Raw genomic sequence first — 18,089 nt, forward strand, 5'->3', positions numbered from 1 at the left:
TGATGATCTCATCCCTAAGACCCTGATCCAAAAGAGCTACCATTTCTTCTCTAAAGGAGTCGGTTGGATTAGACTCTAATACCTTATATGTGGTGTTGTCTCCCAGAATTCTGAGTGATTCCTCCCTATAGTATGAAGAATTCATCACCACAACTCCTCCCCCTTTGTCTGCCGCTTTGATTACTATCTGGGAGTTGGATTCGAGGGATTTAACTGCCGCCTTTTCCTCCTTACTCAGGTTTTGTTTGGGGCACTTGAAATCATTACTGGCTTCCTATCTCGAGGTTTAAACTTTGCCCCAGTAAGTGGACCAAACATGTTTAACATCTATGTTGATGTCCACAGATTTCTGAGGAAATTATCCCTCAAGAAGTACTATCTGAAGGATGCAGTGAGTAGATCAGTGATATCACCGAATGCCAATCCAGTAGTGGTAAAACCCCCCCTCACCCCATTCAAAAAGCCGTCCACCTTTTACCCGAGAGGCATGAAGGGGAACTTTGTAGACACCTTTGCCGAAATGGTAATCTCGGACTTAGAGGAAGCCAGTAATGATTTCAAGTGCCCCAAACAAAACCTGAGTAAGGAGGAAAAGGCGGCAGTTAAATCCCTCGAATCCAACTCCCAGATAGTTCATTGAACGTGAGTATAAGAATCAAGAATTGGATCTCGCGTTCAAAGAGGTCAATGAGACCAACAGAGCATCCCTACTGTGTGGTAAGAAACAGACGGCCGACGTGGGTCAGGCCCCATTCCCGTTTTTCATCACACAATATAGTGGTATAGCTCCAATTTTATCTAAGACACTTACTAAACATTGGAGCATTCTCCAACGAGACCCAATCCTTAAAACTATACTCCCCAACAAACCTAAAATAGTTTTTAAGCGAGCAAAAAATTTAAAATCCTCCCTATCCCCGAGTTGTCCGCTAGACAGTCTAAGAGATCACCATGTCACATGGTTAAAAGATCTCAAAGGCTTCTATACATGTCAAAACTGCATTGGATGCAAACATAGTAAAAAAACTAAGACCTTCAGATCCAATGTGACAGGTAAAAGCTATGACATAAAAACATTCATCAATTGCAAAACCAACTTCTGCGTCTATTTACTGGAATGCCCGTGCGGCCTACAATATGTGGGCCGCACGGGGAGACCCCTTAAACGGAGGTTCGCAGAACACGTTTATAACATCAGAAGGGGCCTCGAGACACATAGTGTCTCAAATCATTTCAGGCAAAAACATAATCAGAGTCCTGAAGGGTTATTGTGTGTAGGGATTGACAATCCAAAGAGTAGCTGGCGTGGGGGGGACAGGCTCAATCTAGTCTCCAAAAGAGAAAGTTACTGGATTTACACACTTAAGACCCTGACCCCCCTAGGTCTCAACATTGAGTTTGACTTGGCAGCCTTTTTGAAGGACAATTAGTCTATTCTTATACATTGATGTGGTATATTTTAGACATGAACTGTATTGTCATTATTAAGAATACCAATTTTAGATCAAGCTAATTGCAATATGGTAACCCCCATTTGTCCTATGTGATTGAGATGTACCTTTATTCGATTCTAGGTATATTTTATTACTGTGGACCCCTATTTGTCCTCATGCGATTAGGATATATTTTTATTTCATTTTAGTTCGAATTTATCATTGTGGGTATTGCCAATATTATTAAGAAAATTCAGCCTTTATAAACTATGTGGGTACATGCGCTTATTCATGCTAAGGAAATAACCCCTATCGCGCTGTTAGCTTCAGAGCTGATATTCCTCCTTCATTAGCCAGGTCCCACCCCAAGTAGGAGGTTCTCTCCATTTGAGACAGTACAAAAGGCATCACAGACTGGGCTCCACTATCCCCTGACGAAGTGACCACGTGTCACGAAACGCGTAGGGAGGAGGAGCCTAGTCGTTTGAGCCATCCCAGCAACCGTAGCTTTTGCAAGGGAGTTCCCAGCAGCGGTGACGTCACACGCTCAGTCTACCAGCGTGTTTGCATGCAGGGACTCTGTGCATTCTAAGGGCAGGATTTGCAAGCTGCAGACGGCAATTTTAGCAATACCAATCGTTATTGCACCATGTGAGTGTATTTTACATTGTTTTTTTAGTGTTTTAACCAATTAAAAGTGTCAAACTACACCATATTGTGCCCATTTCTTCCCTCTTCGGTGGGGGTTCATAACGGAGCCACCCCCGACGCCATTGTGGATTGAGGCCACCTCCAGTAAGCTGCCTGCACGTGGGGTTGTGAGAGGAGCTGAAAGAAGGGGAACAAGCACAGATTCTCTCCACTGAATATATTGGCGTTCATCATGTGAGTAGGAATCTTCACTGTCTTAGATAGGGATCTGATTGCTAGAAAACGCTGTGCAATCAGGTGTGCCTCTCATCTGTATTTCAGACGTGAATCTGTCTATTCCAAAGACACATCCCATCTGGAACATTTTCAACGGAGCCCAGCTATCATCTTTAAGATCAGAGACTATCTGAAGATCACGGTATCTTGGACTTTAGCGCTGGGGACTTTAATATTGTTTGTGCACTATTTGTTTTCAGGTTTGGAATAACCTGACATTATTGTCACCTAGCTGCTTGCTCTTACAGCAATTGTTAGACTGTTTATTGTTTTAGCACTTATTATCTAATAGCACATTAATTATCACATCTTAATTTAGTGTAGGTAAGCGCTTTTGGAGGGGTTATTTTCTTTGTTTTGTATGCATGTGAAACAGTGTTTAAGGCACTCAAGACAGCGCTGGCCAGCACACCCATCCTGGCAGCCCTTGACTATGCAAAGACATTTTTGGTACAGACCGATGCCTCCGATTACGGTATCGGTGCTGTACTCAGTCAAGTGGGGGAGGAGGTGGGAGAGCACCCTGTGGTGTACCTGAGCAGAAAGTTACTGCCCAGGGAATTGGCTTATGCCACATTTGAAAAAAAAGAGTGTTTGGCTATTGTGAGGGCTCTGAGAAAACTGAAGCCCTAATTGTATGGCAGGACATTCACAATGATCACTGATCACAGCCCCTTGAGTTTTCTACAAAGGGTGGCTGGGGAAAAAGGCAAGCTCCTTCGCTGGCGTCTTGCCCTACAGGAATTTGACTTTATCAACCAGCATAAGGCAGTGAACATGGCAATGCCGATGTACTTTCACACCAGGACAGTCCCAGTGAGCCACCAGCCTCAAGACGTGTCAGGCCAGTTAAAGCGCCGGACGAGGCGGTCGTAACAAAGCCTTCATCTTAAGGGGGAGGTGTGGTGGTGAAGGGGTTAACCAGGCTCACTAATAAAGGTTCAGCCCACTTGGTAAACCCTGATCCATGTGTTGAGGTCCTAGAGTGTCAGCTCTTGGACCCAGATGTCCTAAATGCATTACTGTGACTGTGTCTAAATTATGCGACATTAAAGATTTGTTTGTGTTATGCATTTCATGGGGTGCTTCTACCGGGAGATTTCTAGGTTGTAAGTTTCAGGGTGGGTTTGCTGCAAAAAGTCTTTACAGAATGTGTCTATGTATCAGGGTTTCTGAGTTATGGGATACCCCAGGAGTTGGATCCAGGAATCGAGTGAGATTCTCGGATGCAGCCAAGCACATTGCTCCGGGCAAACTGACTCTGGAAACGTTATTACGACTCAATGCCAGGATTCCTGCTGCAGCATCTTCCAGACAAGATCAATGGGCATGAAGGGGTTAATGTACACCTGCAATCATACGCGGGGTCCCTAGTATAAAGAGGGGTCCCTAGTATAAAGAGGTGTCACAAGTATAAGGAGGGGTGCACACATACATGCCCAGGTACTCTGGACCTGATTTAGAGGTTCAGGGGGTGCTCCAGCTAAGTGATAAAGATGAGAGTGATTTCTTGTGTGTAAATGTTTTTAAAAGTTATTTCTAAAGTGTGCCAAGAATGAGGCTAGTGAGTGTAGGCAACATATACTCTCACTCCATCCCTGACACCAGAACAGGGACTTATATATGTTTATCACACAGAAGACAGGACCCAGTATATTTTATTAAAGAGTTATATTTAATAGGTATATGTACTGATAACCTGTGAGTGAACTGTGAGGTTTCAAAGTCATGGATTCCAGAAGACCAGAAGCTTGGTGCCTATGGGTCTGTGCGGAGTCCTGACTTGATAGCCTCAGAGATGCCTGGGTGTTTGAACAGGTGGGGTACTGCAGTTCTGTTTGAGTGCCCACATCCTGGGCTAACACAGGGCAATCCGGCCACCATTTGCCAGAGCCCAGACTCTGTGGAGCCTGGACAGCGGGTGGGCTCAGTATGCAAAGAGGCAGAGGTGTCAGGTTAGAGCATGCCCCTTTACAGTATGAAAAAAGGTGCCCACCCGGCTTTACAATATCGGCGATTGGCTGGCAGGGAAATTCCCAAGCTCCGATAGGCTGTAGAGGTTTGTGAATGGGACCCGGAAACCCATAAGAAACCTTGCAGTCAATGAGGAGCGCAGATTTCAAGCGCCAAACCAGCAGCGTCAAATTCAAAGATGCTCTGTACTGAATATACGCGAGCCGGCTTCAAAGATTTTCACTCGAGAATTCTTGAGAAGTCCCACTTCTGAAGAACGTAGCGGTCGCGTCCAGCATTGCATGCCGAAATCCATTTCAGGACCTATACGAGTACCTGCCGGTCATTAGAAAGGGCTCCTACAGAGGTAATTTTTGTGAATTTCGTTAAAAGTAAACCATTAACACACTTACTGGGAACGGGGCTCACTGTGAAAATTGTGTTACATTGTGTGTATATGTCATTTCCTGAAATAAATTACAATTTATTTTACCTCCTTGCTTTGCTCAGTCAATGATCCAGGTATAAAAAAGTGTTGAAAAAAATGGTCTCCCGTGACGCACACACACTCACACTTCCACATACACAAACTCTCTGTGACAGTAGGGGTAGCTGGCATCACAAAACTGAAGTGAAGCCCAGCTAGCTACCCCTAAATCTATGTAACTTGGCCACCTATGTAAGGCTTATCTCAGCCAAATGTATTTAATATCTGGGGGAGAACAGGGAATGTATAATGCACTATGTGAGAATGTATTTCAAAGCCTGTATTATTTATTCCCTGTGACAATCCTTCCCCCCCATTTAGAAAAGCTGGCATTGTTCTGTAATGTGATTTGGGAGTCAGCCCTATAAAGTGTAAATTGGATTATGTGACTGTATGTACTAATTTCCAAGATAGCAGACTTGTAATGTGATTTACATGTGAGTTGTGTTTCTGTGGAGGGGACTCTGTGATTTAATCAGCTGAGGTTCCTGCAGATAAATGTGTATTGAGACAATGGTTGGAAGCGTGTAGTTGTTACAGACATTTGGTGAGTGTGAAAGAGTGGACAATCAGGTTTTCTCTGATTGGCCAACAGCCCCCCTCCCATGTTAAAGGACTGCCACCACTGGGTATATTAGGAACACTGCTAGTCAGAGCAGGAGTTAGTTATCCCACAGGGAGAGAGACACTCTGGGAAGGAGTGTGGAGAGCATCTGAGAAACTATCTGAGAGACAGAGACATTCTGTGAAGGAGTTTGGATCTTGACAGTGACCAGCTGGAGATACGTAACAGAGGCTCTGTTGTGTGATCAGCCCTCTGATATCCTGGACGAGAAGCAGACAGGGCAAGCCTTCTTGAAGCAGACCCCTGCACCTAGCGAGCGTAGAGCCTACTCCGCAGGTCCCCAGTTGGTATTGTATCTTGTTTGTACATCTTCGTTTTGTCTGCTGGTGTGCCAGAATATACCCCATTTTATTCAACAACTTTGTCCTGTCTGGTGCTAGTGATCCTGGTGTAAAAGCACTGGTCTCCTGTGACACACACACACTGACTTCCTGCCAGTGAGCTGCCGGCTGCTGCTGCTTAGCTCGGGAGACACCGGGTCACAGCTATGCGGGTGCTTCCATGCCCCCGGTCCTGGGACAGCTGGGAGAGTTGTCCCGGGTCTACCCCCCTGGTGGCCACAGAACCCCTTAGGGGTGCTCATGGAACCCCAGTTGAAAACCACTGATGTAACAGGCCAAAAGTTCTTGACACGAAATAGCATGTGGGTTAGGTACCTGTTGCGCTTTGAGGTAGTGAGTCACAAAGTGCTGCTGAAGCTTCTCGTTGGCATAGTTGATGCATAACTGTTCTAGGTTGTTTTCTGGAAAGGATTCGAACCCGTACACATCCAATAAACCTGAGTAAATATATACAAGATATTAAGATGAAACCACCAGATCAGAAGAATAAAAACATTACTGCAAAACAAACTCATATTATATTTCTTACATGAGTGAGGACTTTTCCCTTTATGAAAACTGCACAAACCATTCCAAATTCATTATGGTTTACGGCAAAATAACAGATTTATAACATATACAGCTGCCGCTGGCTGTTGTCGACTGAATCACTGGACAAAATCGCAACCAATTCTCCAAACACCCCGCGAGATGGTCCATCACATTAACAAAGCGGGGGTCCCTGCGTTTTGATGGGACTCGCTCTGTGTGAATCCTACCAGGCTTCAACCTGTCAAACAGGCAAAAGCGGTCTTCGGAGCTGAACTGCATTGATTTCAAGTCCGGGCACTCCCTGTTTCCCAAGTTACAGGCCCCGTTATGGGGTGCCGGTATCCCGGCGGCCATTTTTAAATTATCTCGCCTCACGGCTCACGTTATCAAGGAATTTAAAAACAAACAAGAGGGATACCGGAACCCCATAACGGGGCCTGTGACTCGGAAAATAATGTGATTCAGCTCGGAGACCACCTTCTACAATACTGTGTGATTAAAAACAAATAAAAGCAGCTTCATTACCTTAGCGGATAACCGCTAAGGCAATGAAGGGGCTAAGCAAGACTACCTGGTTTATTGGGAGCAGAGGGGTTGAGTGAAGGGGGTAATTGCCCCAGGGTGGGTGGTTAGGCCTCTCTGGTGGGCAGTGGGAGGGGAATAATTAACCCTTCATTACCTTAGCGTTAGTAACCGCTATGATAATGAAAGAGTTAACCCCTCCCACTGCCCACCCGAGGCCTAACCACCCACCCTGGGGCAAATACCCCCTTCACTCAATCCCTCTATCCTCAATAAAGATTACAATACAAACATGTTTTTTTATTTTTTTTAAAGTACATTGTGGAGCCTGCAGTCTAATTTCTAAACATCATATTTTCTTCAAGCGTGCAGTTATTACAGGTGACCTGTGGGAACCTTCAAAAATGTATTGGAGTCTGTGGAACCCTTTACAAATGTATTGTAGTTTTGTGGAACCCCACTCCTTTTATCCCATGTACATAAAAATACTATTGATGTAGTAGTAGTAGTAGTAGTTTATTTAAATATTCTAACAGCTTTCTAAAACACACAAAAATAGAGTTTATACAGGCAGTCTCAGATACTTACAATGATGAAAAACTATTTTATTTACAGATGAACGTTTCGGTCCAACTTTAGGTCCTTTCGATAGACGTGTGTGTGTGTGTGTGTGTGTGTGTGTGTGTGTGTGTGTGTGCCACACAAAAAAATCTACTCGCCACCTAGTACCAAACGTGTGCTGCTTGGGCCAATATTTACTCGCCTGGGGGTAAAATCCACTCGCCCGGGGCGAGCAAATGTATAGGTTTGTCAAACACTGTATATATATATATATATATATATATATATATATATATATATATATATATATATATATATATATATATAATTTTTAATAAGGTTAAAGTAAAATATTTAATAACTTATTTCAATTATTACATTACAAATATGGCAAAATAGACACTGAGATTAGTGCTTTTGAAATGTAAAAGTGTAACAATGAAAGAGAGAAATATATGAAGTTCATTGACACCAGGACCTGCCTTTTGGGGTTTGACTTTGCACAGTAGCATTTCTGTTACCAAAATATGTAGCAAAAGAACTACTCGAGCAAAAGAAATATAAAAGAATGAATGATATTGAATTCCAGGTTTTATGCAAAATGCTGATGTTGGGACTAAAAAAAGAGAGAATTAATTATAATGAGTTTAAAGCTTTCAGGAGCAAAGAAAAAGTGGGATGTGTTTTGGTAATGTTTAATTTTGCTGAAATAATATAGCAGGGCTGTCAAACATAAGGCCCTTGGGCCACATGCGGCCCACTGGACCCTTCTGACCGGCCCGCAGACAGGACAGGAGGGGAGAGCAGGCATGGAGGAGGGGCCTGCGCTCTCTCATCCATGCTGCTCCCACACTAGATTGCAACAGGAACTCTCGTGAGGCTTGCCGGGACAATAGTAGTGACCGGTTAGCTTGTGTGTGAAATTCTACTGCTGCATGGCCTTCATCTGCGAAGTCTGCTCCGGTCTGGATCCGGCCTCAGCCGGTCCCACAATCAGCACAGTAAGAGGCTTAGCGTGGGTTGTACTAAGAGTGCGAGAGCGGGAGGGGGGAGAAAGTGTGCGAGAGCGGGAGGGGGGAGAAAGAGTGCGAGAGCGGGAGGGGGGAGAAAGAGTACGAGAGCGGGGAGAAAGAGTGCGAGAGCGGGGATAAAGAGTGCGAGAGCGGGAGGGGGGATAAAGAGTGCGAGAGCGGGAGGGAGAGAGGGCGAGGGAGCGAGCGATAGCGAGAGAGAGATAGCAAGATAGCGAGTGAGAGATAGCGAGAGAGAGAGATAGCGCGCGCAAGAGAGAGATAGCGCGCGCGCGAGAGAGAGAGATAGCGTGCGCGAGAGAGAGAGATGGCGTGAGAGAGAGAGAGATGGCGCGAGAGAGAGAGAGAGAGAGAGAGAGAGAGATGGCGCGAGAGAGAGAGATGGCGCGAGAGAGAGAGAGAGAGAGAGAGAGAAATGGCGCGAGAGAGAGAGAGAGAGAGAGAGAGAGAGAAATGGCGCGAGAGAGAGAGAGAGAGATGGCGCGAGAGAGAGAGAGAGATGGCGAGAGAGAGAGAGAGAGAGAGAAATGGCGTGAGAGAGAGAGAGAAATGGCGCGAGAGAGAGAGAGATGGCGCGAGAGAGAGAGAGAGATGGCGCGAGAGAGAGAGAGAGAGAGATGGCGCGAGAGAGAGAGAGAGAGATGGCGCGAGAGAGAGAGAGATGGCGCGAGAGAGAGAGAGAGATGGCGCGAGAGAGAGAGAGAGATGGCGCGAGAGAGAGAGAGAGATGGCGCGAGAGAGAGAGAGAGATGGCGCGAGAGAGAGAGAGAGATGGCGCGAGAGAGAGATGGCAAGAGAGAGAGATGGCGCGAGAGAGAGAGAAAGATGGCGCGAGAGAGAGAGAGAGAGATGGCGCGCGAGAGAGAGAGAGATGGCGCGAGAGAGAGAGAGAGATGGCGCGAGAGAGAGATGGCGCGAGAGAGAAAGATGGCGCGAGAGAGAGATGGCGCGAGAGAGAGATGGCGCGAGAGAGAGAGATCGATGGCGCGAGAGAGAGAGAGAGAGAGAGAGAGAGATGGCGCGAGAGAGAGAGAGATGGCGCGAGAGAGAGAGAGATGGCGCGAGAGAGAGATGGCGCGAGAGAGAGAGAGATGGCGAGAGGGAGATAGCGAGAGAGAGATAGCGAGAGAGAGATAGCGAGAGAGAGATAGCGAGAGAGAGATAGCGGGAGAGAGAGAGATAGCGCGAGTGAGAGAGATAGCGCGAGTGAGAGAGAGAGAGAGATAGAGAGAGAGAGAGATAGAGAGAGCGAGATAGAGAGAGATAGAGAGCGAGAGAAAGATAGAGAGCGAGAGAAAGATGGAGAGCGAGTGATAGCGAGAGAGAGAGCGAGAGATGGCGAGAGAGAGAGCGAGAGATGGCGAGAGAGAGAGAGAGATGGCGAGAGAGAGATGGCGCGAGAGAGATAGCGCGAGAGAGAGATAGCGCGAGAGAGAGAGATAGCGAGAGAGAGAGAGATAGCGAGAGAGAGAGAGATAGCGAGAGAGAGAGAGATAGCGAGAGAGAGAGAGAGATAGCGAGAGAGAGAGAGAGATAGCGAGAGAGAGAGAGAGAGATAGCGAGAGAGAGAGAGATAGCGAGAGAGAGAGAGATAGCGAGAGAGATAGCGAGAGGGAGATAGCGAGAGAGAGATAGCGGGATAGCGATAGCGAGAGAGAGATAGCGAGAGAAAGATAGCGAGAGAGAGATAGCGAGAGAGAGATAGCGAGAGAGAGATAGCGAAAGTGAGAGAGAGATAGCGATAGCGAGAGATAGCAAGAGAGCTACCTAGCGAGAGAGAGATAGAGCGAGAGAAAGCTAGCGAGAGAGAGAGCTAGCGAGAGAGAGAGAGCTAGCGAGAGAGCTAGCGAGAGAGAGAGAGATAGCGAAGGAGCGAGTGGAAGTGAGAGACTGAGTTGGAGCAAGAGAGGGAGCGAGAGAGGGGGGAGAGAGTATGAGTGGAAGAAAGAGTGTGAGTGTGAGAGGAAGGGAGAGGAAAGACTGTGGAAGGGAGAGTAAGAATGTGTGAGGGGGAGGAGTAAGAGTGTGAGGTGGAGGAGTAAGAGTGTGTGAGGTGGAGGAAGTACGAGTGTGGGGACGGGGAAGTACGAGTGTGGGGACGTGTAAGTGAGCAGGGGAAGTGAGAAGGAGGGAGTGAGGGAGAAAGATGGGGAGAGAGAAAATGAAGGGACATGTAGAGAAGCTGGTGGGGAGAGGCTTATGGTGGAGAAACTGGTGAGTAGGGGAAACGTGGGGGGGGGAAGATGGTGAATTACGGAACTTGTGGGGCAGAAGCTAGAGAGAAGAGCATGTGGGGGAGAAGCTGGTGAGGAGGGGGAGCAATGTATTTCTTAAGCAAAAGTTATTCTTCGCATTATTTGTACTAGTGATGTCATTGTTGCTCTTTATTATTGCTTAATGCCGACATCTAGCATACAACCGTACCAATATGTTTTATTTTGAAAATGTGTGGCCCAAATGAAGTACAATGAAATCTAATCAGGCCCCTCATATGAAGTGAGTTTGAGTCACCTGTAATATAGAATGCACCTATATTCCAAAACATTTCAACTGAATTATACTGCAACTGTCTTAAACCAAAGGATACATGTTTAAACCTCCAACTATATAATATCAATAAACATTTAATGATTTTCTATACAATTACTCTGCGTCTGGTGTCCGACGAAACAGCAAAACCAAAAGAAGGATAAAGCATGAGGTAAATCAGGTTCTTTTCATAATTTTCTTTTAATGAAGATCATCAAACAGGATTAGCCTTCTTAAAAGGGTTGTCGATACTTTTAGGTACCTTGCCAACCCATCCTGCTACAGCAATGGAGGTGCTACACGCAAAGGAAACCCGCACAGCTAGTGTTAGACCACAGTGAGGTGCTGACTGGATGGAGACGTGATTATATCATACAAAAGAAAAAGGACCCAGTCTTGCAGCACTCGATCACTAGGAATGTAATGTTGTAAATTTAAAAATATACTTTATTTATAACCTTGAATAAAAAATAGGGTGTTAAAACGTAATTAAATGGTAATCAACAGCACGTGACTGTATCCTTGATAACCCACCTACGGTAAGGTGGGTAGATGTAGTAGAGTCCCTAATGAATATTGGGGATCAAACGCTACTAATAGTAGCTACCTAGAAATATAGGACAAAGGAGCCTGTGACAGCCCACTCAAAAAACACTCTCCTTACGAGTGTATCCAGGCGTATGATACGCACTAAATTGATACACTGAGGATAGGCACAATAATATAGTGTGGCATAATGTGCGCTTGGTTAGACCTATGTGATGTCTGTCCCTGATAGAGATATGCACTGTATGAGCCAGGTCTATGGTGAGAACCTGTGTAGCCCACACTTTTGATCATAGGTGCAGACTCATGAACACACTACGTGGTGAGATACAGGATGGTTTGGCATAGCTAGAGCATTGAGTAAAGTCATATAGACACCTAAACTGTAGGTAAGGTTAGTAGTAGAGACACCTGTTGATAGCAGTTGATACAATGGTGCTATGAATGTGTTGGTAACCAGGGTACACCTTAACTCGTGTCAATGTAGGTTGTCAATGTTATCTGCTGTTGCTGCCCAGTGGACGCTGTAATAGGAGCCAGATGCAGACACTGTGCACATGTATGCAATTACCCTTGAGTGAGCGTGGTACTGTGCTGCGCACAAAGGGTGGATGATGGCATGGAGGCAACCTCCAACGTGTCTGCAGTGGCACAGGTGGGTAAGCACTAATCAGTAAAATGTGATGTTATAGGCTGTAACCCCCTGCGGTGCTGCTCAGCGGATAGTGGGTTAATGCATAGTCGGATTGCCAAATTGCTCAGCTCAAAGAGGAGTGGGGTGTAAAGATGGTTAATGCTGGGGTTAGTCAGTGAAACCCATAGACGCATCACCCTCCCTCTCGATGATCAGCTGATCTGTATCTATGACCAAGTGAAGGGAACCGGTCTAACTTGTAACGCACAGTCCCCTACATCAGCGCTGATCTTGGTTATATCAGCGCTGATGTGCTCGAGGACTTGCCTGTCTATAGGTGAGTTACTCAATGGCCCCTCAGGCTGGAGGATCCCGCGATAAAGTAGTAAAGCGCGATCCCATATACACATGCACAGGCAGGGGAAGCTTGAGAAATATTAGCGCTGATGAATATCAGAAGGCTGCTGCACTTGAAATAAATGAGCTTCCCGCGTGTGTAGGAGGTAGGTGGCCGACGCGCGCGTTTCACGTAGTGAACGCTTCTTCAGGGCTCCTACGTGCCCTGAAGAAGTGTTCACTATGTGAAACGCGCGCGTCGGCCACACACCTCCTACACACGCGGGAAGCTCATTTATTTCAAGTGCAGCAGCCTTCTGATATTCATCAGCACTAATATTTCTCAAGCTTCCCCTGCCTGTGCATGTGTATATGGGATCGCGCTTTACTACTTTATCGCGGGATCCTCCAGCCTGAGGGGCCATTGAGTAACTCACCTATAGACAGGCAAGTCCTCGAGCACATCAGCGCTGATATAACCAAGATCAGCGCTGATGTAGGGGACTGTGCGTTACAAGTTAGACCGGTTCCCTTCACTTGGTCATAGATACAGATCAGCTGATCATCGAGAGGGAGGGTGGTGCGTCTATGGGTTTCACTGACTAACCCCAGCATTAACCACCTTTACACCCCACTCCTCTTTGAGCTGAGCAATTTGGCAATCCGACTATGCATTAACCCACTATCCGCTGAGCAGCACCGCAGAGGGTTACAGCCTATAACATCACATTTTACTGATTAGTGCTTACCCACCTATGCCACTGCAGACACGTTGGAGGTTGCCTCCATGCCATCATCCACCCTTTGTGCGCAGCACAGTACCACGCTCACTCAAGGGTAATTGCATACATGTGCACAGTGTCTGCATCTGGCTCCTATTACAGCGTCCACTGGGCAGCAACAGCAGATAACATTGACAACCTACATTGACACAAGTTAAGGTGTACCCTGGTTACCAACACATTCATAGCACCATTTTATCAACTGCTATCAACAGGTGTCTCTACTACTAACCTTACCTACAGTTTAGGTGTCTATATGACTTTACTCAATGCTCTAGCTATGCCAAACCATCCTGTATCTCACCACGTAGTGTGTTCATGAGTCTGCACCTATGATCAAAAGTGTGGGCTACACAGGTTCTCACCATAGACCTGGCTCATACAGTGCATATCTCTATCAGGGACAGACATCACATAGGTCTAACCAAGCGCACATTATGCCACACTATATTATTGTGCCTATCCTCAGTGTATCAATTTAGTGCGTATCATACGCCTGGATACACTCGTAAGGAGAGTGTTTTTTGAGTGGGCTCTCACAGGCTCCTTTGTCCTATATTTCAAGGTAGCTACTATTAGTAGCGTTTGATCCCCAATATTCATTAGGGACTCTACTACATCTACCCACCTTACCGTAGGTGGGTTATCAAGGATACAGTCACGTGCTGTTGATTACCATTTAATTACGTTTTAACACCCTATTTTTTATTCAAGGTTATAAATAAAGTATATTTTTAAATTTACAACATTACATTCCTAGTGATCGAGTGCTGCAAGACTGGGTCCTTTTTCTTTTGTATGATATACAGCAATGGAGGCCCACATTTGTTAAGGAGGTAATCCAAAATCTGCTGCGTGTAATAATATTAATATTATTTTACCCAGCACATTTTTTTTATACAAATACGCACACAAATATTTTGTTAATCTGTATTTTATATGTTCATTTAATAAAAGGAAAGAAAAATACCTATGAAATTGTTCCATCTGAAAGAATCAGCACAAATGCTTTCATTTATGACAGTCACAAGCCAGTCAAACAATCTGTGCAAAAAAAAAAACAAGCAGAACAACATTATTGCGAAGGGAGTGGAATATATTACCTACAACAATTAATGTCATTCAAAGTACAACGTACAGCAACGCATTCTACCATGTTAATTTCTATCAAGATAAGCAAGTCAAGCCCAAAAACTACCAAAAACAACCAATGAATTTAGCTGGTTACTAAATCATATTCCAGAGCGGGTTCTATGGAGATGTAATTTCACAAAATGATTACATTTAGTTCTCCATAACACAGCAAGTATCAATCACATTGCATACGTAAATAACTTGCCTTCCTAACTCCTAATGGCTGAGTTTTTAGGTTTTGTGCGGGTCAATAGAGGGACATGAGGAAGAGATAGAAGCATAACATATTGGCCCATTTTTACCCATCAGTCTTTTGCCTAAAGACACCTTCGGGCATTGGAACACGCCTCGCAGCCTGTTGACTTGAATGGGCTGTATGGTGTCTAATGGCAGAAGCCTGGTTAATAAATATGGTAGTACCACCATACTAATCCAAGAAAGTTTTTCTTATTGTACCAATTTCATTTACATCTCATTTCATATGACGTTCAATTGTGGCACACGCTTGTAGCTTTTTATTTTGGGGGGGGGGGGGAGTGCATTTTGAATCATCAAAGTTTAAGAAATTCTTTATAAGACTTGCAGTTGGAATAGCTACATATGTAATACTTCACACTAGGGTGTTTGTGCACCCACAGTTTACCTATATAATAAGGTAACTCTGATACTGGCTTTGGTCAGCTTTTAATTGCACTAAATCACAAAAGCATATGCTTCCATTATTTAACCCCTTCAGGGCACTTTCACATATTACACAAAGTTTCGTCCACAGGACAACAAGAAACGGACTCTGCCTCGATGAGGTTGGCAGGCTTGAATCATGTTCTGATCAAAAGATGCAACCAAATGACTCCTTTATCACACAGACTTAGTTACTAAATGTATATCTCACTAGTATATTTTAGCCCAATTGGTAGGCGCGCAGGATCTGTTTGTTTTGGAAGAGCTACAGAATGTTTTATCTTGGTTAAGCATCAGCTCATAACTAACAAAATTATAAAAAGTGTATATTTTCTGTCATGACTCAGTTAGAAACCTATAAAATCATGAACCCTTTCTATGTTGTTGCATGGCTACAGCTCTGTTTTTGCCCTAGAGCAATTATCGTTATGTACAGTACCTGTGCCTTAGACACCAAAAATTAAATTGTAAGCTTTTCAAAGGAAATATATATATATATATATATATATATATATATATATATATATATATATATATATATATATATATATATATATATATATATATATATATACATACACAAACACACACACAACTATTGTTGGACTTTGCAACCCCCATAAACAGAGGATGACTATGACCTGATGTGTTGCATTCCTGCTCACAAGGGGTTAATGTTCCATTGGAGGCTACAGGTCAAGTGGTTTCCAACCTTTTTATGGTTAAGGAACCCGAAGTGAAATTCTGAGGAACCCCCAACCCTTTCTAACAGCAACTCTGGTATCAGATGTGTCACGGGAGACCAGCACTTTTAACACATTAATACCCGGATCCTTTGATTGAGCAAAGCGAAAAGATAAAATATATTGTGATTTATTTACAAAATGAACACACACATTGGTTTACAATTACACTAGAAATACACTTACTGGGACGGGGGCAAATGAAAAATCTTGTTCCCAAAACGAAATCTTTGGAAATAAAGTCTCTAGACACAATTTACCAGGAGCGGGAGTTGTGCACAAATAGAGCTGGAAACAGTCTTTGGTCAGTGGCTCCTCTCGCAACCGCTGTTACTTTGCCGGAGCTGCTTCCATCGTTCTGCCGCTGTGGTATTGGATCTGGAAACCTTAGTTCTTACGAACTCTTAAATCTTGTTACGAAGTTGCATGAATCTTGTTACTTGGTGAATCTGGTTCCCGATGGGCTGCAGGGTTTCTTATACACTAAACAGTCATATACTTAACCCGTGCAGCTAATATACTCCGTGGGCATAATATTCCCACCTATCCCGGAGTTGCCAATACTTTGCAAAACCTGGCAGAGCAGAGGGGCTTCTTAGTTTGCCGCTTAGTATACCAGACGCGGCCCTCTTACCTGGCAACATTTTGTCTGAGCTGGCCGGACATGTGGCCCATTTGCCCGGACATTTACTAAGATGGGGATACTTGTGTTACACCTCCCCACGTTAATAAGTCAGCGCCTTTCAACTCTGGGCTTTTTCAGACATCCTGGCAGCACGCCAGCGGGGTGTCTTAGAAGTCCTGGGCTGAATATGCGCCATTATCTTTGCAGGAATTTCCTTCCATATATTTCTACTGACCGTGAACTGGAGAGTGTGATTATAAATAAAGCATTTCCTCTGTCTCTGGCGTGTTACATTAAAATCCCAATATGCCCAACATGTTGATACAATTAAAATAGGGGGACTTTAATTCATCAATTTTTATATAACTCTATAAAACTTGCGCGATATGATATTTCCTGATTTTACCCGAATAGCACTCACACCAAATCTCACTGCGCTAGGAGCTTCCTAGCGAAAGTTAGCAAAAATCCGCCTGCTATGTTGCTAGGTGCTGGGTTTTAAAACCATTTTCATTCGCGCGGTTACAGGAACACACTGCCACAGTAATACATTTTACATTTAGAAATCACAGTCTCGTCACCTTATGCCTGGTGGGAAACACACATACATTTATATTGAAATTACAGTGTTCATGCCATTACTGGGTTGCAGAGCTGACAACCTACGATTCCCCAATATGGCTCAGGGGCACCCAGCCGGGCATAATACCTTTATTATTGGCCTGGGTACCCCTTCACCGTCACAAGATGCATTGTAAATGCTTCTGTATTTGATACCATTTTCAAATTACCATAAAATTGCAGGGAAACATTTAGGGATGCCCAGGGAACCCAAGGGTTGCTAGGAAACCTGGGTGAAAAACACTGGGCTAAACCATAGCAGGCAGCAGAGTCAAGAGGGCTGTAAGAATAAAGACAGAATGTAAGTATATCTCAAGAGAAATAAACCTTAACTGTGCCTCCTTAGGCTACGGCTCCAGTCATCCCTGCTGCACATGCGCCTGGTGACAAGGCGGCGCGTGCAGCGACTACAGCCGCGATCGGCGGTATGTAGGGGAGATCTAGGGAGAGCACGGGGGGGTGGGGCCATGACGGAGCATATCTACCCTGTCGTTGGCTGCACGCGGCCGTATAGCGGCACGGGAAGACAAAATTATTGTCATCCCTGCCAGCGTACGCATCACAGCGCTTTGCACGCCCACACAGCCACTGGGGGCGGTGCTGTGGTGTGCACGCGCCGCCGCGACTTCAGCCTTAAATACCAAATCCATGATTTAGGTACTAGCTGTGAACACTGGACAACAGAAAGATGAAGAATCCCTTTTATAAATACACCTTATCCCGAACGAATGCAAAAGATAAAGAATGTATGAGAAATTAATCACAGAAGGTAAAGCCAGGGCTGAAGAAAGTTTTTTTTACAAGTATACATATTGGTGCCTTGGGAAAGATTATTTGTCTAGACAAGAGATTCATATCCCCATCACACGGTAGGCATGGTACTATTAACCTTTTGTTAATAGTTAACTGTGCTTGAATAAAACAATCTACTGTGAGAAGTGTCTGTGTATCAAACTCAACTTCCATCAACTATATAGGAAAGAAGATTATGGAAGCAACAGTAAAGCACTACAACCTTTATAGCAAGAAAGATGTGCAACAAATTAC

The 18,089-nt window shown here is 44.7% G+C and overlaps 1 protein-coding gene across 1 annotated transcript in view; it reads right to left on the reverse strand.

Annotated features, from left to right (window-relative positions):
- Window positions 1–18,089, reverse strand: part of MYO19 (myosin XIX) — a 134,035-nt gene that overhangs the window by 57,896 nt on the left and 58,050 nt on the right. The window contains 2 exon segments of the mRNA XM_075589481.1: window positions 6,082–6,203; window positions 14,209–14,282. Of these exon segments, the coding sequence (XP_075445596.1) occupies window positions 6,082–6,203; window positions 14,209–14,282 (196 nt within the window).

This window comes from Ascaphus truei, chromosome 3 (genome assembly GCF_040206685.1).
Source record: "Ascaphus truei isolate aAscTru1 chromosome 3, aAscTru1.hap1, whole genome shotgun sequence".
In the NCBI taxonomy this organism is placed as follows: Eukaryota; Metazoa; Chordata; class Amphibia; order Anura; family Ascaphidae; genus Ascaphus; species Ascaphus truei.